This window comes from Mustela lutreola, chromosome 5, assembly GCF_030435805.1.
Source record: "Mustela lutreola isolate mMusLut2 chromosome 5, mMusLut2.pri, whole genome shotgun sequence".
Classification (NCBI taxonomy): Eukaryota; Metazoa; Chordata; class Mammalia; order Carnivora; family Mustelidae; genus Mustela; species Mustela lutreola.
In genome coordinates, this window is record NC_081294.1 from 71,466,776 (window position 1) to 71,482,132 (window position 15,357).

At 36.6% G+C, this 15,357-nt stretch overlaps 1 protein-coding gene across 3 annotated transcripts in view; it reads right to left on the minus strand.

The window, feature by feature from the left end:
- Positions 1 to 15,357, minus strand: part of AFF4 (ALF transcription elongation factor 4) — a 96,730-nt gene that overhangs the window by 42,585 nt on the left and 38,788 nt on the right. For 2 of the 3 annotated variants that reach the window (XM_059174564.1, XM_059174565.1), the window contains 2 exons: positions 13,954 to 13,998; positions 9,964 to 10,050 (listed from right to left, as the gene is read on the minus strand). In XM_059174564.1, coding sequence (XP_059030547.1) covers positions 9,964 to 10,050; positions 13,954 to 13,998 — 132 coding nt within the window. The remainder of the gene's footprint in view (positions 1 to 9,963; positions 10,051 to 13,953; positions 13,999 to 15,357) is intronic. The other variant, XM_059174566.1, reaches the window with a different exon arrangement.

Consider the following 15,357-nt stretch of genomic DNA (forward strand, 5'->3'; position numbering starts at 1 on the left):
CCTTGTACTCTCTCAAATAAATAAAATCTTTCTTAAAAAAATGGAGAGGGCAATAATCTGGTAAGAGATGGGCAAAAGATTTAAATAGTGCACCAAAGAAGATACACAAATGCCAAGTACATGAAAAGGTTTTCAACATCAATTGTCATAGAGAAATGTCAACTGAAAACAAATGGAAAAAAAACAAAAAACAAATGGAGCACTCCTACACAACTGACGAAAGGTCTAAAATTTAAAAAGACTGACCATGGGACGCTTCGGTGGCTCAGTGCGTTAAAGCCTCCGCCTGTGGCTCAGGTCATCATCCCAGGGTCATGGGATCGAGCCCCGTATCAGGCTCCTTGCTCAGTAGGAGCCTGCTTCCTCCTCTCTCTCTCTCTCTGCCTGCCTCTCTGCCTACTTGTGATCTCTGTCAAATAAATAAATAAAATCTTTTTAAGATAGATAAATAAATAAATAAATAGATAAAGGCTGACCATGCCAAACTCTAATAAGTATGTGGAGCAACTGAAAATCTCATCATAGGAATATATAATGGTTCAATCATTTTGGAAAACAGTATGAGATTTTCCTAGAAGTTAAATGTATATCCACCCTATGCTTGAAGGTATTTACTTATGAGAAATAAAAGCATGTACCCATACAAAGACTTGTACACAAATATTTAGAAATTTATTTTTTTAAAGATTTTATTTATTTATTTGACAGACAGAGTTCACAAGTAGGCAGAGAAGCAGGCAGAGAGAGGAAGGGAAGGAGACTCCCTGCTTCACAGAGAGCCGATGTGGGGCTCAACTCCAGGACCCCGGGACCATGACCTGAGCCGAAGGCAGAGGCTTTAACCCACTGAGCTACCAGGTACCCCGTGTCTTGTACACAAAAATTCATAGCAGCTTTATTTAATTAAAAACCAGAAAGAGGGGGCCCTGGGTGGCCAGTGGGTTGAGCCTCTGCCTTCGGCTCGGGTCATGATCCCAGGGTCCCGGGATCGAGCCCCACATCGGGCTCTCTGCTCTGCAGGGAGCCTGCTTCCTCCTCTCTGTCTGCCTGCCTCTCTGCCTACTAGTGATCTCTGTCAGATAAATAAAGAAAAAATCTTTAAAAAAAATAATAAAATAAAAAAATAAAAAATAAATAAAAACCAGAAAGAGCCCAAATGTTCATCAATAGGTGAATGGCTAAATAAACTGTGCTATAACTATGAAATTGAATACTACTTAGCAATAAGAAAGAATGATTTATACATTTGACAATATAGATGAATCTCAAAATAATTGTGCTGAGTGAGAGGCGCCCGTGTGGCTCAGTCGGCTGAGCATCTGCCTTCCGCTCAGATCATGACCTCAGGGTCCTGGGAGCTAACCCCATGTGGGGCTCCGTGCTCAGGAGGGAGTCTGCTTCCCCTCTCCCTTCACCCCTCCCCATAGCTCATGCTCTCTTTCTTAAATAAATTTTTAAAAATCTTTTTTTTTTTTTTAAAGATCTTATTTACTAATTTGACAGAGAGATCACAAGTAGGCAGAGAGGGAGGCAGAAAGAGGGGGGGAAAGCAGGCTCCCTGCTGAGCAGAGAGCCCAATGAAGGGCTCGATCCCAGAACCATAAGATCATAACCTGAGCCGAAGGCAGAGGCTTCACCCACTGAGCCACCCAGGTGCCCCAATAAATAAAATATTTAAAAAAATAGTAATTGTGCTAAGTGAAAGAAACAAACCAAAAAGAATACATGTATTATCATTCCATCTGCACGCAATTCTAAAAAATGCAAACTAATATATTGTGACAGAAATCAGATTAGTGGTTACCTAGCGATGGGAAGGGCAGAGACTATATAGGAAGAGAACATTATAAAGGATCATAAGGAAACATTTGGGGTACATCAACAAGAGGAAAGATAAAAACCGTATGAACATTTCAAAAGATGCACAAAAAGCATCTGACAAATTATAACATTCATTTGTGATAAAAAAAATCTTCAACAAAGTAGGTTTAGGGGGAACATACCTCAACATAATAAAGGCCCTATATGGAGAACACACAGTGAACATCATCCTCAATGGGGAAAACTAAAAGCTTTCCTCCTAGGATCATGAACGAGATAAGGATGTCTACTCTTACCACTTTTATTCAACACAGTATACTACAAGTCCTAGCCATAGCAATCAGACAGAAAAAAAAAGATATAAAAGATATCCAATTCGGTAAGGAAGAAGTCAAACTTTCACTATTTGCAGATGACATGGTACCATATATAGAAAATTGTAGAAGATGCCACCAAAATCTAGGACTAATAAGTGAATTCAGTAAGATCGCAAGATACAAAATTAAGATACAGAAATCTGTTACATTTCTATACATTAAAAATGAGGTAGCAGAAAGAAAAATTAAGAAAACAATCCCCTTTATAATTACAAAATTCAAAATAGTATAGATCAAATAGATCAAAAATAGTAAAACACCTGAATATATTTAACCACGGAAGTGAAAGATCTGTACTCTGAAAACTACAAAGCACTGATGAAGGAAAATGAAGACAGCACCAACAAATGGAAAGAAACTCCATGCTCATGAATTAGGAGAACAAATATTGTTAAAACGTCCATACTATGGAAAACAATCTACAGATTTAATGCAATCCCTGTCAAAATACCAACCTCATTTTTCACCGAACTAAAACAAATAATCTAAAATTTGTATGGAACTACAAATGGCCCTGAAAAGCAATCTTAAAAAAGAACAGAAGTGGGGTGCCTGGGTGGTTCAGTGGGTTAAAGCCTCTGCCTTCGGCTCAGGTCATGATCCCAGGGTCTTGGGATCAAGCCCTGCATCGCTCTCTGCTCCTGGGGAAGCCTGCTTCCTCCTCTCTCTGCCTGCCTCTCTGCCTACTTGTGATCTTTGTCTGTCAAATAAAATAAATAAATTCTTTAAAAAAAAAAAAAAAACCTGGAAATATCAAAATCCCAGATTTCAAGATATGCTACATAAAGCTGTAGTAATCAAAACAGTTTGGCACTGGCACAAAAAAAGATAATAGATACATAGATCATAGATCTTAGAGAACAGAGAATGCAGAAACAAACCCATGATTATATAGCCAATTAATCTACAACAAAGGGTGCATGAGAGGGAGGCGCCTGGGTGGCTCTGTCAGTTGGGTGTCTTGGTTTCAGCTCAGGTCATGATTTCATGGGTTGTGAGGCTGTGTCCCACGTCATGCTTCGCATTGAGCAGGGAGTCTGCTTGAGATTCTTTCCCTTCCCCCTACCCCTGCACACATTTTCTTTCTCTAGAATAAATAAGTAAATCTTTTAAAAAAAAAAAAAAAAAAAAAGAATATGCAATGGGAAAAAGTCTCGCCAACAAATGGTGTTGGGAAAACTAGACAGCTACATGCAAAAGAATGAAATAGACCACTTTCACACCAGTTTCATTTTATACATAAAAATAAACTCAAAAATTGATTAAAGCCTTAAATGTGAGACCTGAAGCCATAAAAATCCTAGAAAGAGCATAGGCAGTAATTTCTCTGGCTACAGAAACATTTTTCTAAGTGTCTCTTAAGGCAAGGAAAACAAAAGTAAAAATAAACTGTTAGGATTATATCAAAATAAAAAGCTTCTGCACAGCAAAGAAAACAATAAAACAAAAAGACAACCTAATGAATGGGAAGAAGATATGTGCAAATGATATATCCAACAAGCGTTAGTATCTAAAATATATAAAAAACGGGCGCCTGGGTGGCTCAGTGGTTAGGCCGCTGCCTTCGGCTCAGGTCATGATCTCGGGGTCCTGGGATCGAGTCCCGCATCGGGCTCTCTGCTCAGCAGGGAGCCTGCTTCCTCCTCTCTCTCTCTGCCTGCCTCTCTGCCTACTTGTGATTTCTCTCTGTCAAATAAATAAATAAATAAATCTTTAAAAAAAAAAAAATAAATAAAATATATAAAAAACTTATACAACATAACACCAAAAAAGCAAACAACCTAATTTAAAAAGTGGACGAAAGACAAGAACATACATATATTTAAAGAAGACATACAGTTGGCCCACAAACACATGAAAAGATACTCAACATCACTCATCATCAGGGAAATGCAAATCAAAACCACAATGAGATCTCACCTCACACCTCTCAGAATGGCTAAAATAAAAAAAAAAACAAGAAACAACAAGTGTTGGCGAGGATACAGAGAAAAAATACCCTCATACGCTGCTGGTGGAACACAAGCTGGTGCCGCCACTCTGGAAAACAGTATGGAGTTTCCTCCAAAAATTAATAATAGAACTACCCTATGTACTGGTAATTGCACTACTAGGTATTCACCCAAAGAATATGAAAATACTAGGTCAAAAAGATACAAGCACCCCTATGTGTACTACAGGATTATTTGCAGTAGCCAAATTACAGAAGCAACCCAAGTGACCATCAACAGATGAACGGAAGAATAAGATGTGATATACACACACACACACACACACATATTACTCAGCCATAAAAAATAATAAAATCTTGCCATTTGCAACATGGATGGATCTAAATGAAGTCAGTCTGAGAAAGACAAAGTACTGTATGATTTCACCCATTATGTAGAATTTAAGAAAACAAATGAACAAGGAAAAAGGGGACAAATAAAAAAACCGAGACTCTGAAATAAAGAGAACAGATGGTTACCAGAGGAGGGGGGGATAGGTAAAATAGGTGAAAGGGTTAAAGAGTATGTACACTTAAGACGAGCACTGAGGGGGCGCCTGGGTGGCTCAGTGGTTTGGGCTGCTGCCTTCGGCTCGGGTCATGATCTCAGGGTCCTGGGATCGAGCCCCGCATTGGGCTCCCTGCTCGGCAGGAAGCCTGCTTCCCTCTCTCTCTCTCTGCCTGCCTCTCTGCCTACTTGTGATCTCTGTCTGTCAAATAAATAAATAAAATCTTAAAAAAAAAGACGAGCACTGAGTAATGTACAGAATTGCTGAATCCCTATACTGTATACCTGAAACTAACACAGCACACTATGTTAATAACACTGGAGTTTTTTTAAAAAAATTTAAGATTTGGGGTGCCTGGGTAGCTCAGTGGGTTAAAGCTTCTGCCTTCAGCTCAGGTCATGATCCCAGCATCCTGGGATTGAGCCCCACATCGGGCTCTCTGCTCAGCGTGGAGCCTGCTTCCCTTCCTTTCTCTCTGCCTGCCTCTGCCTACTTGTGATCTCTGTCTGTCAAATAAATAAATAAAATCTTTTTTAAAAAATTTAAGATTTTATTTACTTGACAGAGAGAGAGAAAAAAAAAGAACAAGTGAGGATAGGGAGAGAAGGATCAAGCCCCATGTCTGGCTTCCTGCTCAGCAGGGAGTTGGCTTGGCCCTCTCTCTCTCTGCCCCTCTCCTGCCTTGTGTACACACTCACTCTCTCTCTCAAATAAATAAAATCTTTAAAAAAAAAAAAGGCAAAAAAGACAACTCACAGTATAGGGGAAAATTTTTGCAAATTGTTCATCTGATAAGGGACTCTGAGATAGACAAACACTATAACTTCATGATAAAAAGACAACCCAATTTAAAAATCAGCAAAATTATCTGAATAGATCTCTCTCTAAATAAGATATACAAAGGCCCATAAACCCATGAAAATACTGCCAACATCATTAGCCATCAGAGAAATTAATATCAAAACTACAATGATAAACCACTTCACAGCCACTAAAATATCTTTATTCAAAAAGAAGGATAACAACAACTTGGCCAAGATTTGAAGAAACTGGAGCTCTCATACACTGCTGGTGGGAATACAGAATGTAGCAAACACTGTGAGAAACCATCAGGCAAGTTCCTCAACAGATTGAACAGTTACTGTATGACCCAAGAATTACATTCCTAGGTGGAATAACCAAGAGAACCAAAAACACATCTCAATACTAATGTTACAGCAGCAATTTTCATAATAGCCTCAAACTGAAAATAACCCAAACGTCAATGAACTGGTAAAGAGATAAACAAAATGTGATATAATCATAAAATGGAAAATACTGGTAACATAACACGAATGAAACTTTAAAACATCACGCTAGATACAAAAGATCCAGTCAAGATCTTCTTCCTCTCCCTCTGCCCCTCCTCCCTGCTTGTACTCACTCACTCACACACTCTCTCTATTAAATAAATAAAATCTTTAAAAAAAAAAAAAAAGAACATATTCTGTTTAGCATACATGGAAACTGGCCATAAAACATTAAAATAAATGTTTAAAAACAAATTCTACAGCTTATATTCTCAAACAAGAACTTAAATAAATTAGAATCAGTAACAGAATGGAAAATCCTCAAATATTTGAAAATGAAACCACATGCTTCCATGGGTCAAGGAAGAAGTCACACAGGGAATAAGGAAATATCATACGCTAAATGGTAATAAAATCACAATGTATCACAATCGGTGAGATACACCTAAAGCAGGTCTCAGAGGGAAGCTGATAGTTTTAAATACAGAAAACAAGAAATGTTTACGATTAATGACCTAAGCCTCCATCTCAGAAGTTAAAAGAAAAGTAAATGAAACCCACAATAAGTAGAAAAAAGACAACCACAATAAAGGAAAAACCAAGGAAATAGAAAACCGAAAAAATCAAAAGGTAATTATTGGAAATGATCAATACTGACAAAACTCTAGTTAGATTAATCAAAGAAAATGAAGAGAGAAAATACAAATCACAAATTTCAGGAGGAAAATGACTTTACTAGAGATCCTACTGATATTAAAAGAATAAGTATTTATTTTATAAATAACTCTATACCATTAAACTTGATTACTTAGATGAAATGAACAAATTACAAGACTGACACAAGGAACAGAAAATCTGAATAGCTACATCTACTGAAAAGCTTGAATTTATAATTGAATACTTTCAATAAAGAACATTATGGGCCCAGATGGCATCACTGTTGAAGTACATTAAAACATTCAAAGGGTGCCTGGGTGGCTCAGTGGGTTAAGCATCTGCCTTTGGCTCAGGTCATGATCCCAAAGTCTGGAGATGGGAGCCCAGTGTGTCAGGCTCCCTGCTTGGTAAGGAGTCTGCCTCTCCAAACCAACTCACGCTCTCTCTTGCTGTCCCTCACTCTCTCAAATAAATACAAAATCTTAAAAAAACAAACAAACAAACAAAAACCCAACAAACACATTCAAGGAAGAATTGAAACTAAATTCCACACACCAGTTCAGTAAACATACATGAAGAGAACATTTCCCTGCTCCTTTTAAAGAGCTAGAGCTACCCTGATACCAAAACCAAAGACAAGAAAATTACATGTAACATCTCCTAATCCTGATGCCGCCACCACCACCACCACCACCACCACCACCACCCCACACCTCCCCACACACAAGTCCTAAGATTTGAACAGATATTAAAAAAGAGGAATGGTCAATAAGGTCATAAGAAGAGGTTCAACGTCATTAGTCATCAAGGAATCACAAACTGAAAGCAGTATGATACCCCCTTATGTGTCCAGGAAAATGGCCAAAACTTAAAAAACTGATAATACCAAATGTACACAAGGATGTAGAACAAATCAAACTATCATATACTGCTGAGGGATGGGAGCAGAGCGAGCTAGGAGTACGACAGAATAGCTCAGGAAAATAGTGTTTAGTGTAGTACGAACTCAACGCATGACTGAGCAATTCTACTTTTTACCATATAACCCAATATTTATCCTTGAAAAAGTAAAACTTAAGTTTACATAAAGCCTTTTTTAGTGAATATTTACAGATACTCTCTTTTTTTTTTTAAAGATTTTATTTATTTATGTGACAGACAGAGATTACAAGTAGGCAGAGAGGCAGTCAGAGAGAAGAGGAAGCAGGCTTCCTGCTGAGCAGAGAGCCCAATGTGGGGCTCGATCCCAGGACCCTGGGATCATGACCTGAGCTGAAGGCAGAGGCTTTAACCCACTGAGCCACCCAGGCACCCCACAGATACTCTCTTCTTAACCCAAATCTGGAAAAAACCCCAAATGTTCATCAACAGGTATCTGGGTACACAAATGTTGATATTTTCATACAATACAAATAAAAAGGAACTCAGGAATAAAAAAGAACAAATTACCAATACATTCCTGAACACAGAAGAATTCCAAAAGTATATGCTGAGCAAAAGAAGGCAAACATATACACAAATGGAGTACACACTGTATGGATTCCATTCACATGAAATTTTAGAGAAAGAACAACTTATCTATACTGACATAGAACAACTTAGTAACTATGAGGGGCCAGTGGTGGAGGTGAGGTAGACTGCACAGAACCACGAGGGGACTTTTGGGTGGTGACAGAAATATTCTAATTCTTGATTAGGGTGGTGGTTACACAGGTATATCTACCTACCAAATTCCAACTGTACGTTTTTTAGGTGTGCATAGGTTGATTTTAAAAGTGTAAGAGTGTGATGGCACACATACAGGCAGAAAGTTACATGCCTACCTCACATTATTCACAAAAATAAATTGGGCTAAAGATAAACACAGAAAACAAAATTGTAATTACATTAAAGTAAAAAAATAAGAGGGTATGCTTATGATTCTAGGGAAGGAAAAAGCTTCTTTAAAAGACTTAAAAAGAAGCTTCATAGAAGAGAATGATCTACTTATTCATCAAAATTAAAATCTTCCAGACCATAATACTTAAAAGGAGTCTAACTAGGAGATGTGTTTATAGCCCGAAGAAGAAATTAATAGAATCCAGAATTCAAAAAGAACACAAAAAGAAATCCTCCTGAAACTCATTAGGTGAAAGATGCAACCCCAAGACCAGAGGAAACAGGTATACTCAGCTACAGAGAAGTAACATGGAGAACAAATGTGTAAAGATGATAAACCTAGCTAGCAATCTAAGAAATGAAACGCCATTCTGCACTCAGAATATTGGTGCTTCAAATAACAAATGGTGATGTGCATGTGGGGAATCAGGGGAAATACAAGTGGGAGTACTGACTGGTACAACCGATAAAGAAGGAATTTGAGAATATATTAAATATACCATCTCAATACTCAACCTACTCAATTCTACTTCCTACTTTACACAAAAGAAACTCATATGCATGAAACTAATGATGATGAAACTCACAGGCATGAAAAAGATACCCACACAAGTGATATTTATGGAAATGAAAACTTGACAACAACTTAAATACCAAAGGGAAATAATTCAACTAAAATACATTTATACTATGGATGCATAGAAAAGAAATGAAATACGTTTATATGTAATCTATTATCTATATATAATAAAGACACAGAATAACTATAGAATGGTCTCTAAGACCTGTTGCTGATTAAAAATCCAGAACAATACATCTGGGCAGAAATAAAGTAAAAGAGAGAATGCTTACACATAATGATCACATATGTATGTTTGCAAATTCATGTGAAAAGACTTGCAAAGGTATGCATGGAGGTGAGATGGAAGAGACAACGCTGGGAAAGGCTATTATTAGGGGTCCTGGTCAAACTTCCACAAGAAGAATATATTCTTCTATTATTCATGTAAATATAAATTAATGTTTAAAAAAAAAAAAAAAGCACATCTACTGATTGTAGCTGAACCTGAACCATTATCTGAGGAACCTCTTTCCACACACATCAGTATGACTGCTAAGTCCAATGGAAAGCGGTTCCTCAGATAAGAGCTTGAGAAACCCTTACCACCTATAACCTAGACCACCAAAACAAACACTGACACTTTTTAATTCTCTTCCCAATTGCCTTCAAAACTTTTTCAAGAACCTCTTAATCCAAGTCGCTCTTGATTCCATTATCTTGTTTTATTTTCCTCATAGCAATGATCCTATTTGAAATTATGTATTTATTGTCTGTCTCCCACTAGAATGAGAATGGCAAGACAACTCTGAATTCATGTGATTTTAGTCAAGCCATTTATAGAGTTTTCTAATAGTATTAAAGACACATGTTATTTACTTACCTTAGTTGGAAAAGGAAATTTGGAAGGTTCTGTTTTGCATGGTGTATGAATAGCCGTTAGAGGGGGAGGCCATGAATGCGTCATCTCCTGAAATGTAATTATTACAGTTTGTTTTCAACCAGTTCAAGGATAAAAATTACATAGCTAAAAACCAGATTTGTATTATAAATGCTGGTTTCATGATAGGTCCTCCAAAAGTATACATATTTAATCAATAAATATTAATTAAGCACAACTGTGTGCAAGGCACTACGGGGCAGGAAACAGATAAATAATATACACTCCCTGGCTTCAAGGAGCGTAGAGCTAAGATGATGAAACCTGTTAATCGCCATAGAAATCAGCCTATAATCAAATACAAGGTACACAGTACAATGCTACTGAAGAAAAGCATGCTGTGAGAGCGGGAGGGGCAAGGTAATAGTAAGAAAAGGAGCTAACATTTACTGTGTACCTTCAATGGGCCAGATACTGTGTTGTTTTACAGGTCTGTTACTCATTGAGTACTCATAATGATATTAGGAGGTAGATGCCATTATTATTCTAACTCTATGTAGGATGAAACTGAAACACAGAAGTTATTTATTAAAGGCCAAACATTTGTGGACACAAATGGACACCAAATTTCATCTCAGGAAGTCTGGCTGCAGAGCTCAATGGCTGATAGAAGTTTTTAGTCAGGTGGAGGAAACCAGAAGAGAGATATCAAAGCCCATGAGAAGGAAGAGAGACAAGCAAGGCTGTAAGTATGATTTCATTCACATATTTAGTGAATTTTAATCACATGCCAACTATGTTCAAGTGGAGATTTGGATAAGATCACAATGTTTAGGTTAAAGGAGCAGGGGAAAGAGAGATATCAGATTTGGAATAAAGAAGGAGTGCTTTAAAAAAAAAAAAAAAAAAAAAAAAGAAGGAGTGCTTTATTTCTGGCATTTAGTTCAAAGTAAGTCATTAGGTAGACTGAGAAAATACAATAAATTAAAAGTAGTTTAACTTTTAGGAATTTACTCTTTAGCTATACCCACACAGCTACATAAAGATACGTGTTCAAGTGGCCTACACTTAAAAAACAGAAACAACCTAAATATCCAACAGCACAAAATAATTAAATAAATTACCAGACAGCCATACAATAGGACACCAAGCAGACAGTAAAATGAGAAATTTAACTACTGATATGAAATGTTGTCCACAATATACTGTAAAGTGATAAACAGAAAACATAGTCTATGCCCTAGTAAATGTCTTTACATGAAAAAATACGCAGGAAAAAAATCTCTGGCGACCTCTCGACAACAGAACGACAGAAGGGGAAAGAGACCTGGGCACCTGATACAGTCTCTACTACAGGAACTTCGTAAAATAGCCACCTGCACTGTAATTGCTCTTTATCTACTTAAAATACTTTATTTTTTCACAGCATTTCGCTTTCTGAAATAATATTAAATAGTTGATTATTTCCAATATCTAGCAAGAATGTCAGCTCAAAGGGTGCAACACTATCATTATCACCACTGTATCCAAAGAGCTTGACACAGGCAGGCTGTGAATTACTCTTTTACAATAAATGGTTACCATTTTTAGATTAAAATTTTCTTCTTTAAGTTTATGATGGAGTTCCTAGAAACAGTATGACTACAAATCTCAAGAAAACAAGAAGGCAATTTGGACCTGTAGTTCCTTATGCACTGCATACAGGGAAAGGAAACAAACTCAGACACTCTAGGTTTTCAGTGTTGGCATTTTACACCTCAAATACCAAAGTACTTTCAATAGACAATCTATTTAACTCCATCGTTAAATGACTGAGCACCTGTTACACCCAAGGCTATGTGCCAAGCCCTGTATATATAAAATGAAGACTAAATGGTCAGTACCATCAAAGAGATAATTAAATGTGAGAATACCTAAAATTCTTCCAGGTATTACAATGCCATGTATCCTTGAGAATTCAAAGAGAAAAGATAAAGTTCCATTACACTTTTTATATACATGGGAAATGAAAAATGCATGCTATATGAGATTCAAAAGAAAGGGTTATCTTTGTAATCTGATGGTCTGACACAGAGGAAAGAAAGATTTCATTGGGATTCTAAGAAAAAACATAATCTGTATATGACTAAAGACAAAGGAGAAATATAGTCCATGAAAGTTTATTTAAAAAGATACAAGAGCAAGAAAGTGTAGGGCTTAGTGAAACCAATTTGACAAAAGTGGAGAATTAACAGTGAGAGAGGTAGAAGCGGTCTGTGAAAGGTCTAGAATGTTGAACTTGGACACTATTTTTTCTGTGGGGCTCAGAGAAAGAGCCACTGAAATTTCGAAAACAGAAATTAATTTATGAAGACAGTGGATTAAAAAATCTGCCAGCAATGCAAAAGACAGATGAGCAAAGCAAGGACTGTAGATTGCAATTCTTTTTTTTTTTTTTTAAAGATTTTATTTATTTATGTGACAGATTACAAGTAGGCAGAACAGAGATTACAAGTAGGCAGAGAGGCAAGCAGAGAGAGAAGAGGAAGCAGGCTCCCCGCTGAGCAGAGAGCCCGATGCGGGTCTCGATCCCAGGACCCTGAGATCATGACCTGAGCTGAAGGCAGAGGCTTTAACCCACTGAGCCACCCAGGCGCCCTGTAGACTGCAATTCTTGAAACTCAAGGTGGCAGAAATGGAAATAAAGGAATGTATTTTCAAGGAAAATTCAAACCGAACATGCAGTTTTGTGATTAAACAGAGCATGAGAGAAATTTAGGATTTTATACTGAGAAGCACAGAAGACTGGTAGTACTACTAGGAGAGGAAGATCTGAGAATTCTGCCTTTAGATATGTTGAGTCTAAAGAAGCAGGGAGATACGCAAATGGACACACAGCAAGGAAGAGACATAAACCACAACTCAGAGGCCAAAGAGATGAGAAAGACTGAAGAGTTAACAGGTGAAGCTGTAACAATAGAGGAAAATCAAGATAGAGCAGAAAAAAACAGAGAAGCTAGAAAAAAGACCCATATTTAAAAGAGAAGACACCAAGGTTCCCAAAAGACAGAGAATGAGAGATAAGAAAGGTAGATGGAAATAAAAACAGTGAAGCATAATAATAGTCAAGGAAGGAAGAATGAGGTTTCTAGAAGGAAAAACTAAAAATTCTTGAGAACAGAAGAAAGAGCTGAGAACTCAAATGAAGCCCTCAGTGAAGGGACATCATGAGCTTAGTGAAACAGCTTCAGCAAAATGACAGAGACAAATGAGAGACTGTGCTGGGCTGAAGAAAGAAAGGAGAGAATGAAGTAGAAGTAGCAACACAGTAGTCTTTCGGAAGTATCCACAGTGAAATGCAGATACAGACACAAAAAATCAGGAGCTTAGGCAAAAATTACAAGTAATACGTGACTGACGGTTTTTCTCTACTGAACCAAAAGCAGTCACTGTCACTCACTAATCCACCAGACCTTCCCTTTTTACAGCTGACAACTTTCTCTTTTCCCAAAAGAGGAACACACATTTTGGTCATGTGTTGATTTTAAACATATTCCATCCAACACTCAGAATGAACAGTATTCAGAGGAGGTCTTTCTTTGTAGGAACTGACCAGTAGATATAAATGAATTACAAAGCAAGCTATTTTCAATGAAACTGTTTGACTGGTAATTACTAATAAGCCTAACAAAGTACTGTTGTATTTGCTTTCTTCCTCTTTTCCTAGTTTCAAGGCAAACTATTATGACTGGAATTTGATTTACTTAAAAATGAAAAACAAACAAAACCAGTTCTTTGAGGGCAGTAGTAAATAAACCCAATGACTCAGAAACTAAATATGAAAATAAGCATAACAGAGTCAATTATTTTTTATAGACATAATGACATTTCACATGTAAGCAATCTGCTGCCCTAGATCCTTTGAGAAATATCAGGGGGGGAAGAGGACAAAAAGATACCAGAGCATCATAAACAAAAAAGACAGAAAGTATTAAAACAATAACAATGACTTACTTTAAGAATTTCATCCACACAGCTCACATCACCGGAAGCAGAAGCCTTAAGAGGAAAAGAAACACACATTAGATTTGGGGTCATTTATTATTAGATTTTTATCATTTGTTGCACAGATTCAATGAAACTATTAGAAAATGAATTAAATTTAAAGACATAATTATGATCTCACTATTCTAAACCGCAATATTCATTAATCTTGACAAATTTCCTTAAGTGCCAATTTTTCAAGCTCTAAAAAATTTTAGTCACCAACTATACAAGGATTTAAAGAACTTTGTATTTATCAAAAGTTTTGAAAAATCTTACCTCTCTTATATTTAGATTAGAAATAAATTTTTTAACGTTATTTTGCAGGTGGAGCAACTTGTCCAAAATTTGAGTTTATTGATACAAAAATATACCATGATACTGAAATACATTGTTTCACATAAACTAACAAAGAGAATAAAACCAACATTATTGAAAGAATACTTGTCTGGAATATGGTGGACATTTTACACAGCTTTCCCTGAATCATAGAAAAGTTGTTTATGCTAAAGCACAATCAGGAATTGAAGAGCTAGAGTTTGAACTCAAGTCTATCTCCAAGGATCAAGTTGTTTGAAGAAAGAACAATCATTTCACTGTTCTCCTCAGAGGAGTAATTAGATGACAACTGCCACAATCAAGGAGTTTCTCAAGGCCACAGGAAAAATGTTTAAATGTTCTTAAAATAGCATTTCACCTATTCTTGATCCCTTCACCACTATTTTAAGCTATGAACTATGATTTTCAGTTACAAACACCATTTAAAATTTTTTTTATTATAGAAGATAAAACTTAAACTATTTTATAGCGACTATTCAATTTTAGTTACTCTGCTGCTTTGATATGCAGTTATTAATACTGTAAATGTCAAACCACCACTATGAATCTAGAGCAGCTGTCTTAAACCTTTAAGTGTAAACAGAGAAAAAGCTCATGGCATCCAAACCATATAACATTTACCATCTTGATGGACCCCTTGCCCCCAATCCCAATATTTACTATAATTAACCACAGCCCACATCACACTCATGGTATCACAATGAGAATACAAGTTAATTTTTTAAACAAAAGAACACAAGACATATTCCTTCATAAAATTAAAAGGAGGAAATCTAAGGTACTGATTTCATAGATCATGCTTTTTTATTCTCTAATTGACCTACCATCTGAATAGTTCAAAACAGTGAATGACATGTTCTCTATTGCCCAACAGGGGAAGTGAACAGGTCTACTGATCCACTTCAGAGTCAATGACAAGTATTTTTTTAAACCATATATATCTTATTATTAAACAGACAAAATTCAACTTCAGTTATAATTTCACAGTAAACTGCTTCACAGAGTCATAATATTAAATGCTCTAAGGGGCTCCTG